Source organism: Euleptes europaea, chromosome 21 (genome assembly GCF_029931775.1).
Source record: "Euleptes europaea isolate rEulEur1 chromosome 21, rEulEur1.hap1, whole genome shotgun sequence".
NCBI classification, from domain to species: Eukaryota; Metazoa; Chordata; class Lepidosauria; order Squamata; family Sphaerodactylidae; genus Euleptes; species Euleptes europaea.
The window spans coordinates 6151729-6166671 of NC_079332.1; the positions used below are offsets into that span (position 1 = coordinate 6151729).

Genomic DNA, 14943 nt, shown 5'->3' on the forward strand with positions numbered 1-14943 from the left:
TCGCTTTAGGCATTGGAGAAATCGCCTGGGAACACTCTCCACTAGTAAGCACCCCTTCACACAGACAGCTGGCATGTCAGGAAGCAATGCCCGACTTAGATTTCTCCCCAATATGCTATTACCCCCCCCCCCAATATCGAAGGTAGCCTTTGTTCCTGGACAGCATTCAGCCAAGCAAGTCCTCCCTACCCGCAACCGGAAGTGGTGCAGCCTGCACCACTGGACTTTGGATGTATGAACTGGGCCTTGTACAGGGAGGGAAGGGAGCTCATATCACAGGGGACACAAATTGGCTAGAAAAGGGATGAAATTATTATTTCAGAGCAAAGATTTTTGGAAAGGGGGGAAGGTGGGTGAGGGAGGATTGGGGCATGTGCAGAAAAACATTTGCGATAAGGGAAATATGAAGTGTTTGGGGATAGCGGGGTGGGGGGGAGAGAAGAAAAAAATCAAAGGATGATATCACCCCCTTATCCTGAAGCACTCTCAAGAATGGAGGTTGCTTGGGACAGATTGGGGGTGTAAGGGACATGCTGGGGGGAATAAAGGGAAGGGGGAACAAGGAGACCCCCACCTAAGTCCCTCTGAACACTCTACATGGGAAAACTGGGGGAGTAAGGGGGGGAAGATGGTTGTGTGTAAGTTTGGGTAGAGGGTCCTGAGGAAGGAGGACATGCAAGGGAGTTGATGGGAGAAAGAGGTAGGGGGCTGCTCTCGACTCCCCCTAAACCTGAATTAGGAAAGCAGGGGGGGCTATATGACGACCCCTATGTACACACCGTTGCCCCCACTGAGGGATATACACCCACTGATCGCAGAGACCTGCAAAAACCTCTCTAGGCCATTCAGACGTGATCTGGGGTCTAGACCAGTGTTCAGATTGGTGTTTTGTTTTTTCAAATTTCCAAGTGCATGAGAAGTAGTACGGTTCCGATCGGGGCCCGACTGAGGGGCAGTTTGGGGGAGGGGGCTTGAGCCAGTTCCCCCCACCTCCACCACTCGACCCTGATCCCAACCCAGGGGGGGAAACAATGGGGGTCAATGGGGGTGCACTTTCCTCAGGGGGGGGCAATACTATGTATATGGGGTGAGTGGGGTGTATATCCCTCAGTGGGGGGCAATGGTATGTACATGGGGGGGTCAGTAGGGTCTATATCCCTCAGTGGGGGGCAATACTGTGTATATGGGGGTGAGTGGGGTGTAAATTCCTCAGTGGGGGCAACAGTGTGTACATGGGGGGTCAGTGGGGTGCATATTCCTCAATGGGGGGCAGAACTATGTATATGGGGTGAGTGGGGTGTAAATTCCTCAGTGGGGGACAATACTGTGTACATGGGGGTCAGTGGGGTCTATATCCCTCAGTGGGGGCAATACTGTGTATATGTGGTCAGTGGGGGGCCACGGTGTGTACATGGGGGGTCAGTGGGGTCTATATCCCTCAGTGGGGTCAATACTGTGTATATGGGGGTGAGTGGGGTGTAAATTCCTCATGGGGGGGGCAATGCCGTGTACATGGGGGTCCAGTGAGGTCCATATCCCTCAGTGGGGGGGGGCAACGGTGTGTACATGAGGGGGTCCAATGCATATTCCTCAGTGGAGGGGGGAAAGGGAGGGAAGGAAGATGCCACCCCCCTCCTTCAAAAGCCCCCTCCCCCCCGCTCACCTGCTGGTACTCTGCGTCCTCCGGTCGGAAGTCGTCGCCGGCGGCCTCCCAGCGGAGGCTGTAGTGGGGCAGGCGGTGCAGGAGGCTCACCCACCAGGGCGGCGAGTAGCTCACGCCCGCCGCCGCCGCCGCCATGGCCCGGCAGCCACGCGCAGCAGCAGCAGCAGCAGGCCTCCCCCAACCCCCCCCCCTTCCTCACAGGCGCCTCGACGCCATCACGAGCGCCGGAACGGGTCGCCTCAGCCCAGCCGCCGCCGCAGCCGCCCTTCCTCCCTTCTCCTCTTCCTCCCTCGTCTCAAGGCGCCCGGCGCGTCTCCTCCTCAGCGCCGCCGCCGCCGCGGCTCCCCGGCGGAGGCTTCCCGCCCCACATGGCCGCCGCTCTTTGTTCGCCCTGAGCCTCGCCGCCGCCGCCGCCACCTCCTCCTGCTGCTGCCGCTCCTCTCCCCGGCTAGCGCCGCCCACCCCCGGCCCCGGCCGGCAGAGGCGGGAAAGGCAGGCCCCGGCCTCCTCCTCCTCCGAGGCGACGCCGCGCTCTGAGGGAGAAGCGGCGGTTGCGGCCGTTGGGCGCGGCCGTTGGGTGCGGCGGCCCCCTCCCCCCACACGCACACCACGCCCGGGCCTCCCGCGCGCGCCGCCGACGCCGCTCCCCACGCTGAGGGGACGCTCGCCCCCACTGAGGGGGGGATACGCACCCCCGCGCTGAGAGAGAGACACCGCACTGACCGACCTACTCCCCCCCACAGACACAATTGTGGTGACCGCACTAAGGTATTCCCAGCGATGTATTAAGAGTTTGAAAACGTTATAACAAATACTGTTCGCACTGTCTATGTGTTCCCAGCGATGTATTCAGAGTTTGATAAACGTTATAAAAAAATACTGTTCGCGCTTTGGGGGTTACCACACTAAGGTATTCCCAGCGATGTATTAAGAGTTTGAAACTGTTATAAAAAATACTGTTCGCACTTCGGGGGTTACCACACTAAGGTATTCCCAGCGATGTATTCAGAGTTTGATAAACGTTATAAAAAATACTGTTCGCACTTTGGGGGTTACCACACTAAGGTATTCCCAGCGATGTATTAAGAATTTGAAACTGTTACAAAAAATACTGTTCGCACTTCGGGGGTTACCGCACTAAGGTATTCCCAGCGATGTATTAAGAGTTTGAAAACGTTATAACAAATACTGTTCGCACTGTCCATGTGTTCCCAGCGATGTATTCAGAGTTTGATAAACGTTATAAAAAATACTGTTCGCACTTTGGGGGTTACCGCACTAAGGTATTCCCAGCGGTGTATTAAGAGTTTGAAACTGTTATAAAAAATACTGTTCGCACTTTGGGGGTTACCGCGCTAAGGTATTCCCAGCGATGTATTCAGAGTTTGATAAACGTTATAAAAAATACTGTTCGCACTGTCTATGTATTCCCTTGTTCAAGACTTTCTATTCCTTGCCTCCACCATCAACCACAAGGGAGACTGCAGCCAAGAAATGAGAAGGTGATTGAGACTGGGAAGGGCGGCCATGAAGGAGCTAGAAAAGATTTTGAAGTGTAAGGATGTGACTCTGGCCACCAAGACTAGATTATTTCATGCCATCGTATTCCCTGTTACTATGTATGGGTGTGAAAGCTGGACAATGAAGAAAGCGGACAGGAAGAAAATAGATTCCTTTGAAATGTGGTGTTGGAGGAGAGGGTTACGGATACCGTGGACCGCCAAAAAAACAAATCAGTGGGTTGCAGATCAAATCAAGCCTGAACTGACCCTAGAGGCTAAAATGACTAAACTGTGGCTATCGTATTTTGATCACGTCATGAGACGACAAGAGTCACTGGAAAAGACCGTCATGCTAGGAAAAGTTGAGGGCAGCAGGAAAAGAGGAAGACCCAACAAGAGATGGATGGACTCAATAAAGGAAGCCACAGCCTTCAATTTGCAAGATCTGAGCAAGGCTGTCACAGATAGGACATTTTGGAGGACTTTCATTCATAGGGTCGCCATGAGTCGTAAGCAACTTGACGGCACTTAACACACACACACAACCCCCCCACATACACAGTGTTGCCCCCCCACTGAGGAATATGCACCCCACTGACTCCCATGTATATACTGTTGCCCCCCCAGGGGTATACACCGCATTGCCCCCATATGCACAATGTTGCCCCCCCACTGAGGAATACGCACCCCATTGACCCACATGTATACACCATTGCCTCCCACTGAGGGATGTAAGTCACACTGACCCCTCCATGTACACAATGTTGCCCCCCACTGAGGAATATGCACCCTGTTGACTGCCATGTATACACCATTGCCCCCCACTGAGGGGTATACACCACACTGACCCCCCCCACTGAGGAATGCGCACCCCATTGACCCACATGTATACATGTTGTGGGGAGGGGAAGGGAAGGTGATTGCAAGCCGGTTTGATTCTTCCTTAAGTGGTAGAGAAAGTTGGCATTTAAGAACCAACTCTTCTCCACTGGAGACAAAGTTGGGGGTATAAGTGAAGTAAGTATAAATAAAGTACACTGACTTTAGTTCTAGGATGGAAGAAAGAAAGGGGATACAGCCTATATACCATTAATAAAAGGCTCTGTCCTGGCATTATTCCAAGAATACGTCCTGGCACTTGGCTTTGCAGCTAGGCCCCAGGTAGCCAGGCTGAAATTAAGCTGTGGTCACGTGCTTTATCCTGTAATCCCTCGCATCCCATCTATAGCATAAAACTGGAACCCGGCCAGACCCATACTGGAATAATCCTCAGCCAAGCCTGTGTGAAATTAACCTTTGTTTCCGAACATAAGGAAAGCATATCCTCTTAGGAGTCAAAGTAGGTTTGCTCTGATTAGGCTTCAAGATGGCGTAAAGAAAGAGAACATGATAACAAATAGTCATTGTTTGCAAATCCCAAATTTACTGCCGGGCCTTATGCAAAGATCAGTGTGTATTGGGTGGCGGTGGAGGAGATTGCTCCTGGAAACGGTTGGCATTACGTATTATGTGCCAGCCAGCATCAACATCCAACATAATATGGTCCAGTGTGGCAATACCTCTTACCTTGTCCAAACCGTGGATCTCGTTGTAATGGGGAGGCTATCTCACGGACCATACAGTTCTCTGCTTAACACACAAACTGCATCTCTTTGTCTGCATTTGCTTAATATCCCAGGGTTAATCATCAACAACATGAGAAAAGGCAGTTTTAGCTACTTTTGGAACAATGTTGCCGGGGAGTGGGGGGATAGTAACAAAGCCAGCACTCCCAAGATTAGCCAATTTTGCACAGACCACCATCAAACCATTCTACAGACAAAAGTGGGGAAAGCTATAAATCGAATTAAACCGTTGTAAGGAAAAGGTGGCTAGCCAAACCACACAGCGTCTATGTGCCTCCGTGTCCCAATTTGGTCTCCCCAGATTCTAGAACCATCTTTACACCATTTTGAAGGCTGTTGCCTTTGCACAGCTCCCAATCTCTAAGAGTTCTTCCGGGTTACAGTTTGAGCTGGCTGGCCGGTCTGCTAAATGCATTGCCGCTGTTGTGACAGATGCAAACGTTTAGAGTGGATGCTGGGAAGCCGCGTGGTCTCCTCCCCGCCCCCCAAAGTCCTTCTTAGAAAGCAAGCTTCTCAGCAGATGTTTTCCGTTTCAGACAACGCGCAATGATAGGCTTTTGCTTCCACGGTACTTTTAAGTTTTTTTTAAAAAAAAAAAACATTTTACCAGTTTGTGTTTCATCTATCCCAGCCCTGTAAACGGCAACCTGTATGGCCCCCAAGGCAAGCAAGAATAGCCTCCAGGCAACTACGAAAGCTTTAAAAAAAGTGCTTTCTTTTTTTCTTTTCAGGCAATCTTTATGCCACAAAATGACTGAGTAATGAATGCCATGGAGGGGTAGGCAGGCCAATCAGAACTTGGGGTGGGGGGAGGGATACATTCTGTAAATTTATTTGCAATCCTAATCTATGTTTTGCAATCACTTTATAATTTAAGATGAGCCCTGGATGGCCTGATTTCATCAGAGCTTGGAAGCTAAACAGGGTCGGCCCTGGCTAGTACTTGGATGGGAGACCACCAAGGAAGGCCGGGGTTGCTATACGGAGGAAGGCAACGGCAAACCACCTCTGCTCATCTCTTGCCGCGGAACCCCCATGGTCTCAGGCCGCCATGGGTTGGCTGAGAATTCACGGCACTCGATTAAGAACATAAGAAGACCCCTGCGGGATCGGATGGGTGGGTCCATCTAGTCCAGCATCCTGTCTTGCACAGTGGTCAACCAGTTCCTCTGGGGGTCCAGCAACAAGGCACAGAGGCTGAGGTCTACCCCTGATGTTGCTTCCTAGCACTAGTATTCAGAGGTTAACTCCCCCTGAATGTGGAAGTTCCCTTTAGTTACCATGGAAAGTAGCCACTGATAGACCCATACTCTATTAATCTAATCTCCTTTTAAAGCTGTCTATGCCTGTGGCTGTCACTACATCCTCTGGCAGTGAACTACATCTGGTTTACCAGATTAGAGTCCACCGCTCATGTGGAAGAGTGGGGAAAGAAATTGTAAGAAGTGCTTTCTTCCATAAAGAACATACCACTCAGGTCATCCTTGGAGGCTGGCCACGCAGTACAGGGCCATCACAATGCTGCTTTTGTGACACTAACAATCGTTACACCAATCCCCATCCTCCTCATAGACCTGTTTGCGTGGCTAGCAACCAACATTCGTCACACTAAAGAGAGGGGCAAAGACTGTCCTTAACGGGCTTGAAAGCAAAGGGTTTCTGAATCACATTTGTGCAGATTCCTCTACTCACTGAAAACACACACACACAGAGCTCATTCCCTGAAACACAGTCTAAAGCCTTTTAAAAAAAAAGTTAGGTCCTTTTAAAAATTTGGTCCTTCAATTGATTTTGATTTTTTTTTACTTTTTTAAATGAATGTTTTTCTGTTTATATTTCTCTTTTTGTGAGCCGTCTGGTGCTTTTTTTTTTTTTTAAATGGCCAGGTGGCGTACATATGGCCTAAAGAAAGAAACACATCCCTACTTGGTGGGCATTTGCTAAAATCTACTTAATAAAAGGAACTGTCCCACTTACTGCTGAGTGGCAGTAAGTGGGAATCCCAAATCCGGGGGTGGGGAGGGGATTATAATCTCTTGGATCCCCTTGATCCTATTTAGGAAATTTTGCTCACATGAAAACAGATGGCTCGCAATCCCTTACCAATTATGTTCGGTTTATCTCTTCTGCTATCATTTTTAAAGGAGATTCCCCCACCCCACCTCCTATAGATTAATTCACATTAGCACGGGTCTATCCCCCAGTTAGTCTCTCCACCATCTTGTTAAGCTGCAATCCTGCTTGTGGTTTAAAAAGAAAAAAAGTCCTTCTGAAAAATAAATGAAGTTAGAATGTGCTTATCTATGTACAACGGGGGAGGTGGGGAATAAAAGTTCATGGACTCCATTTTAAATATTTGTCTCCCCACTTAGGAAGAAGGGGCCCGGCCCCAAGGTGAAGCACAGAGAGAATTAATCTAATGAGACGCATCTCTTCAATGCCTCTCAGTGCCTGTGCAAACCTCTGCAAGCCACGTCTGCTTCAAGCCAGCTGGCCTACACCGGAGAAGGGTCCCGATTCAAAGTCCAGCAAATAAGATGTTTTAAAGCCATATTGTTTATAATATTTTATCACTCTGTGATGTTGTAAATTCTGTTTCTACCGTATGTATCTTTTTAATATTTTAACATTCTGTGGTGCTGTAAATTTTGTTTTGTCTTATGCATGATGGCGCTCAAGATCTTTGGTCGGATGAGCTTGAAATAAAGGAAAGGAAATCAAACGGACCTTTTCTCAAGTGCCTGTTTTCTCTCAAGCCAAGCACTGCCCTGTACAACTGCTTTAACTGTTCATTCCGCCATGAAACAAGGAGTGTTTTTGAGAGGTGGTGTATCGGCCGAGGTGTTCGGCAGGGTGGTTCCTCCACTGGTTATTGTGGCGACACCTCGTAGAGGTCTTAACTTTTTAGTTTCTTTCTTGCTTTGGCATTGGGACCTCTCCCCCCCTTTCTGTTTCTGACCTGTTAAAATTAGCCACGTTTCAAATGCATGCATCGACTTTTGAGTTCACCCCCCCTTGAAGCACGCTCAGAATTGACTGGATCGGGTGGCCCTTCTCAAGTGGTAATGTGTAAAGTAACCCTGGTTCAGTTTAGAACGCAAAGACACTTGAGTTTTTTGGGAGGAAGGCAGGCAAAACAGGCAAAGTTGGAATATTGGAGACCACCAATGAAAGCATCTCCATTGTAAATTAATATTTCTTTTGGGTGGGTGGGGGAGGGAGCAAAGCAGTGTGCAAATGTGCGCACAACCAAATATTACGAAAGGCTTCACTCAGCCAGATGTCCACGGCCATTTTTAATTAGAATCGCCAACATGTTTTACCGTTGTATCAAACTATGCCACAGGTCCTCACATGTGAAACTAAGACTAGGGATGGGTTTATTTTAAACATGTACACACAATCCCCCCCCCCTTGTGACAAATGTCATAAGGTCAACTTGTGACCTCTTGTTATGTCAAGGGATTAGGCAACAGGAAGTCAGAGAGGGGTTGATGTACCAGATGTCTGTTAGCACTGCCTCTGTCGCCCTATTCCATTTCCTGAGTAAATGTGATACTGGCTAACCTCCAACTATACAAACATGAATGGAATTGCCCTCTGCCCTCTCTAAACCACAAAAGTTCCTTTGTCACGTTACTCCTCCTCTGAATGAAGCTTAGTATGACTGTAGGGTAGTGGCAGTGATCCCCCCCTCAACCAAATTCCTCTTTTTTTCTGGTCCTCGCACTCTCCAGTGTACGTTCATTTCCATGACTTCCCCAGCTAATGAATGGTTTCTTCTCTAACATGAATATAGTGCAAGTTTATCCAAGATTATATTTAATCATCTGTCAGTTCAGCTCACATCCTGCTTACAATCAGAGAGACAATTTCAGACGTGTCCAAGTAAACCGGGTTGTCTTCATTGGTATGATTAGACTGCTTTCTAGCGGCTGCTCTAATCCCCAGATCTGCTGCTGATATCACTTCCACTTATTTACATTGGGGGGGAGGGAATTGAGATATTTGAGTTTAGACTTACTATCTAAGTCTCTCTGTAAGCAGTCAATTTCTGTCCATATCTAATCTTGCAATCCCTTCACAAATTAATGGTACTGGTGCAAAATAGCAAAAAAAAAAAAAAAAAAGCATTATGTCCAGACACAAATCACAAACTCCCAAATCTAGTTTTATGCCCCTAGCTTGTTTTTATTGGCTTAAAAAAAAAAAGATAAAGAATATATTTTATGGATGCCAGCCCCTGGAATTACAGCTCATCCCCAGACTACAGAGCTCAGATCCTCTGGAGAAAATGGATGCCTTAGAGGGTGGACTCTATGGCATTATACCCCGCTGTGGTCCCTGTCCTCCCCAGGCTCCATTCCCAAATCTCCAGGAGTTTCTGAATCCTGAATCTGGCAATCCTATGCTCCCCATTCCCCGCTGGTGGCCGGGGGGGGGGGGAATGACAGAACACACCTGACAACCCTAGAAGGGGCGTAGACATTCCCTAAATAAATAAATAAGAGCATAAACACAACCGCCATCAACCGTTAATTGTTTCAAAGGTCTTTAGAATGGCACCAAGCTTGAACAGTTGGAATTTTATTTTTGCAACTTTAAAAATGGCTTTTCTGGCCAATTACCAGATTGCTATGAATACCCTGAAACACAGTTAATCCTCCATATGGTTTTTTTTTTTTTTTACATCTAACCCACTCATATTCAATTATTTGCAGGGGGGAAAGAGGCTATATACAAAAAGCGAAAGAAATCCAGTCCGTCAGACTTTTGTTTACCACCTGCAGGAGCTTCGGAAGCATCAGCGGATCAAAAGGAGACAGGGTCAAACAAGCCTTGGCATGCGTTCGTTGGCACGGGCACCCTCTGCGTCCTGTGCGAGCCTCATCGAAACTGGTTGGAGCTGTGAAGCAGCAGCTCTGGGTAGACTGGAACGGCTTTCACAACTTGCCGGGGAGGATGCCAGGACGAGGCCCTGCTTAAGTGATTTGCCGACGGCTGGCCCTCAAAAAAGTATTCCGGGCCGGCCCGCCCTCTGAAACCAACCAGTCCCGAAATCAATCAAGTTTTATTTCGATACAATATCATTGTATAAAACCAAAGTTAGGTTTTGAATAAAAACCAAAGTTAGGTTTAAAATAACAAAGTAAAATAATAAAAGTTGACTGTTCTGGGAAGGATGATTTGAAGAAGAGGGGGAAAGATCTTCTACTGGGGAAGGGTTTTCAATTAGCCGTTTACTAATCCCACTACACCGGAGGCAAAATTTGGCTACTTGAGTGGTTATCTCCCAAGAGGAGACTGCTAAGAGAAGGGAAACTTTGGCTTCTTCCAATCTCCCAGGAAAGGATGACAACATGGGAAGAATGGACTGCGATCTTATGTCGTTGTAGAAGGGATATTGTGGCAGAACGCGTTCTGTTGTTTCCACTTTCTCTGTTTTGCGTGGGCATAGTCGTTGGTGAAAGGGAGTACGGAGATACCTGCCTTCCAGGAGAGCTGAAGGTAAGGCGTTAAAATGTGCAAGAGAAAAGGCCCTTTGATACTTGGATACTTCCAGGAATCCGAGGTAGTCTGCAGGGTGGAAAGGTTTGATATATTGCAAGATGGCTGAATATTTATAAATCTGAGCCCTATCTGATTGAAGGGCATGGTCCAAGAGTCTGTTTGATTGTTTCCTTGGCTTTTTGATGCCAATATGGCCTCAGTCCCAAAATAAAAAAAGCTTCCTGAAGCCCTTAGCCCTTTAGTCCAGATGCTCCAACCCTTTGCTTGCGCCTTTTCCAGCTCTGCGATATCCTTTCTGGGGTTTGGCAACACTTTGCCTGATATGCCAGATGCGGCTGTATGACACATCCGTACCAAGGCGTTAACAGTAAGGCCAAACTCCAGCGGCACTTTCAAGGCTCTACGTTTAGTTCAACACCGGCTCTCGTGACTCGCCGCTCAGATTGAAATAAACGGGATGGAGGAGCTGATGGAGCTTTGTATTATCTCACTGCGACTGACTAATGCAAGATTCAAGTCCAGCAGCACGTGGAAGGCCAAGAGGATTTCCAGGGTATAAGCTTTCGAGAGTCAAAGGTTTGGCTCTTGAAAGCTTATACCCTGGAAATCTTGTTGGCCTTTAACTTGCTACTGGACTCAGATCTTGCTCTTCTACAACGGACCGACACAGCCACCCAACGGAGACTTAACTATCCCCCCTTTGCAATCAAGTCACAATACTGTCCAGCGTGGTGTAGTGGTTAAGAGCGGTGGTTTGGAGCAGTGGAGTCTGATCTGGGTTTGATTCCCCCACTCCTCCACATGAGCGGTGGAGGCTAATCTGGTGAACTGGATTTGCTTCCCCACTGCTACACAAGAAGCCAGCTGGGTGCCCTTGGGCAAGTCACAGCTCTCTTAGAGCTCTCTCAGCCTCTCCTACCTCACAGGGTGTCTGTTGTGGGGAGGGGAAGGGAAGGTGATTGTAAGCCGGTTTGAGTCTCCCTTAAGTGGTAGAGAAAGTCAGCATATATAAACCAACTCTTCTTCATTGTATTTCGTTTTTTTTTAAGTAACCCCAGGCAATGAGTTTGCCCTTTCAACTGCTCCCCTGCTCACCATACAATTTTAACCCAGTGTTCACCGAGTGCCCCAAAATCTCTTCTCCAGTCTATTTAAGTCACCAGAACTCACACAACTAGGATGAAGCTGAAATCTGCACCCTGTACTTGGTGGGGGGGTAGTTGACAGGTTTTGCTCTTGGCAGCATGAGCATTACTGATTATGGCCTGTTGACTTGGTGGTCCAAAGTGCCGTCAAGTCACAGCTGACTTACAGCAACCCCATAGGATTTTCAAGGCAAGAGATGTTCAGAGGGGGTTTGGCTTTGCTTGCCTCCGCATGGGCTGAGAGTGTTCTGGGAGAACTGTGACTGGCCCAAGGTCACCCAGCAGGCTTCAAGCAGAGGAGTGGGGAATCAAACCCGGTTCTCCAGATTAGAACCTGCTGCTCTTAACCACTACACCACGCTGGCCCTCTTCTGTTGACTCAGCCCTACAAAATTTGGTGTCAGCTGTCAACAGCTGAGCCCCCTTGTTCCACCCGAGCCCCCCGCTAGGCACAAAACAGGGACCGCCAGTTTCCAAGGCCAACAGAACAGACAACTGAACCCTTGGTAAGACAGCCGAAGCCATGCGTTCCCCAGTAGCACAGTTTGGAATAAAATCAGCTTTCTGCCCTGCAAGGAACCTGTTGCAAATCTCAATGGACACACACACTGCCAAATAGAAAGGTGCGGGGCCTCTCTTCCTTTCATCCTGCTCCTAACATGCTAATGGGCTCTCTATTACTGCTTGCTACGTCGAGGAAGAGGTTCCATTGAAATGCTCCCCCTAGCAGCTCCCTGCAGTCCAAAGCCTGGGGAGGGGATGTGGCTCAGTTTGTAGAGCATCTGCTTGCCGTGCAGAAGGTCCCAGGGTCAATCCCTGGCGTCTCCAGTTAAAGGGACTAGGCAAGTAGGTGGTGGGAAAGACTTCAGCCTGAGACCCTGGAGAGCCGCTGCCGGTCCGAGTAGGCAATACCGACTTTGATGGACCAAGGGTCTGATTCAGTATAAGGCAGCTTCGTGTGTTCATGTGAAATGCTTTGCTCCTCTCTCGGCCTTTAGAATGACTCCTGCAAGCCAGTATCTTGGGGGGGGGGGAACGCCTAAGTGCCCCCCCCCAACCATAACCATGTGACTGGAACCACAGCCAGAATTAATCTACCCAAATGGGTAAAACTCGGCCTGGATAGCTCCCAGCAGCTGCCTCTGGAAACACTACAGACGGCGTTTTTTCCCTGATGGGATTAATGGGGGGGGGTCATCTGCTCTGTACAGCCGCCATCCTCTCTGGCTAGAAGTACTAGCGCGAAGGATGATAAAACATCTGATAGGGAGAGTTCTCGGCCCCTGCTTTAGCGAGTGTCCGGCACAGTCGTGGGAAGCCGAGAGCTCTGCTCCTGAGAAATGTTAAGAGAGAAACCTGCAACAGGAAAGAAGCAGCAGGACAAGAGAGATCTTCCAAGAAACAGAGAGAGCAAAGGAGCCTTTGGAAGATGCAAATGGGTAGCCCTTGCTGTTTCTCCCTTCTCAGATCGCAGTGGAACAGTTGTCCTTGAGCCAGCTAAGGGGTTTCCTTTTTTTGACTCTGAATGGCTGACACAGAACACAATTTAGGGAAGGACGGGTGACACCCCCCCCAAACACCCTGGTCCATAAATAGCATCCTTTCTTTCTCCTTTATCGCCAGGAGTGTCAGAAATCGCAGCAAAACCGCAAAAGAAGGGGCAGGAAACACATCTGATGCATCTATACCCCTCTTTTCAGCCAGACCGGCTCCCAAAGCAGCTTATAATTAAAACCCGTCACATTTTCTTTCCAAATTAAAAAAGTTGCCGAGCTCCACAGCTCTCTCGGGATTCTGCCCTGGGCAGCGTGAAATGCTGCAGCATCAGTCGGGATCTGGAAGAATCCTGAAACCGCAGAAAGGGTCAAGTGTGTAGGATGTCCCAGATGTTGGTCCTTCGAATGAGCAGAGGCGGTTTGCCACGGCTTTCCTCCATGTAGCGATCTTGGACTCGCCTGGAGGTCTCCCATACAAGTGCCAATCAGGGCAGACCCTGCTTAGCTTGTGAGATCCGATGAGACCAGCCTGAACTGGACTATTAGAGCTGCTAAGAAAAACAGCTTAATGATAACACCATAAACAAATAGTGAATGCCCTGCGCAGCAGTAATGCATTATGCTCTCAACAAACCAAATTTATTAGAGGTTTTATTTAAAAAAAAAATAGGCGTTTAAACGTTTACACATCCACTGTGCTTCTTGAAGAGTTTCATTTCCTCAGTCACGCATGACACAGCCATTCCTCTCACCCCAACCTACGATGAGAACTCTGTTATTTGGCCAGGGGTGTCAGTCACTTGTTGGGTATGGGCGCCGCAGCACAATATGCATAAAACCAAAAGCAACACAATGCTCGGAGAAAGATGTTGTATTGAAAACATCAGGTTCGAGGCTAGGTATACAGAAATACCTAGATAATTTGTTGGAACACCCGAACGTGGCTTTGGGAGGTGGAGATTGCGATCCTTTCAGGGTGCAACTGCTTTCAGGAGGAGGCAGGCAGATGCATCCCTGCAGACAGAGAGAATGGAGGACACCACCAACAAGGCTGTGCACACAACTCCAGGCCTCAGGAAGTCTTGTTTAAGAGACTGTCCCTGGCAGGGACAAGGAGATGCTAATGCAGGCCTCCCTTCCCACCACTCTCCTGAAAAGGCAAGTGATTTTAGGGGGTTCCAGTAAAGTGGGACCAGTCGACCGGGAGTTTCGTGGCACTTCCATGGCACAATCAATCCACGTCCTTCCTTTAACTGGGTTTCAGCTGTTACGTGGCAAAGCCGTCCCACTCACCACACATGCCAAAGACCTCCCTTCTAGCTCATGCGTATCCAGCATCTTGCAGCGGGATTCATGCTCTCTCGCCGCTCGAGAAAAATTGGGATGCATTGGTCTCATCTTTGCATCCTTCTGTGCGTTGGTCTCTTCTTTGCATCCTTCTCGGACCTCACAGTTCCGGGAACCCTTCATGTTGTCCAGGAGAGCATGACGGCTGTGGCCGGCATCTCCCGTTCTTTGCTTTCTGGCGGCAGTGGCACGGGGACAATCAATAGGGTGATCAATGGGGACAGCAGGTCCTCTGTCTTAGGTTCAGTCAGGTCAGGAGGGAAGATGAGCGATCGCAGCGGCCCTTTCACGCATCGATTGGGACGAGCCGTCAAGGCATGAATAACAACAGAGGGGAGGGTGGTGCATCCTTCCTGTAAAAACCACAGGGTACTCCCAGGTTCATTCTCGGTGGCAGAAGCGATGGAGACAACCACAGCAACTGACTGGTGGAAACGCAGAAGGCAAAGTAAACTTCTGGAGGTGCGTGCATCATCAGTTCAGGCTAAAAATGAGCACAGTATTATATTTATATTTAAAGGTAAAAAAACATAAATGCTTTATGCTGGTTAAACATGACAACATGTTTTGAGATACAGACGAGTCTCTGGCAAGAGAGAGACAGTCTGATGAGGGAGCCAGAAGATAAAGAAATTAGGAACCTGTTGATATTAT

At 48.7% G+C, this 14943-nt stretch overlaps 1 protein-coding gene across 1 annotated transcript in view; it reads right to left on the reverse strand.

The window, feature by feature from the left end:
• Positions 1-1798, reverse strand: part of TTYH3 (tweety family member 3) — a 59719-nt gene extending 57921 nt beyond the window's left edge. Inside the window, exon 1 of the mRNA XM_056866584.1 lies at positions 1664-1798. Within this exon, the coding sequence (XP_056722562.1) occupies positions 1664-1798 (135 nt within the window). The remainder of the gene's footprint in view (positions 1-1663) is intronic.
• Between the last annotated feature and the right edge of the window lie 13145 nt (positions 1799-14943).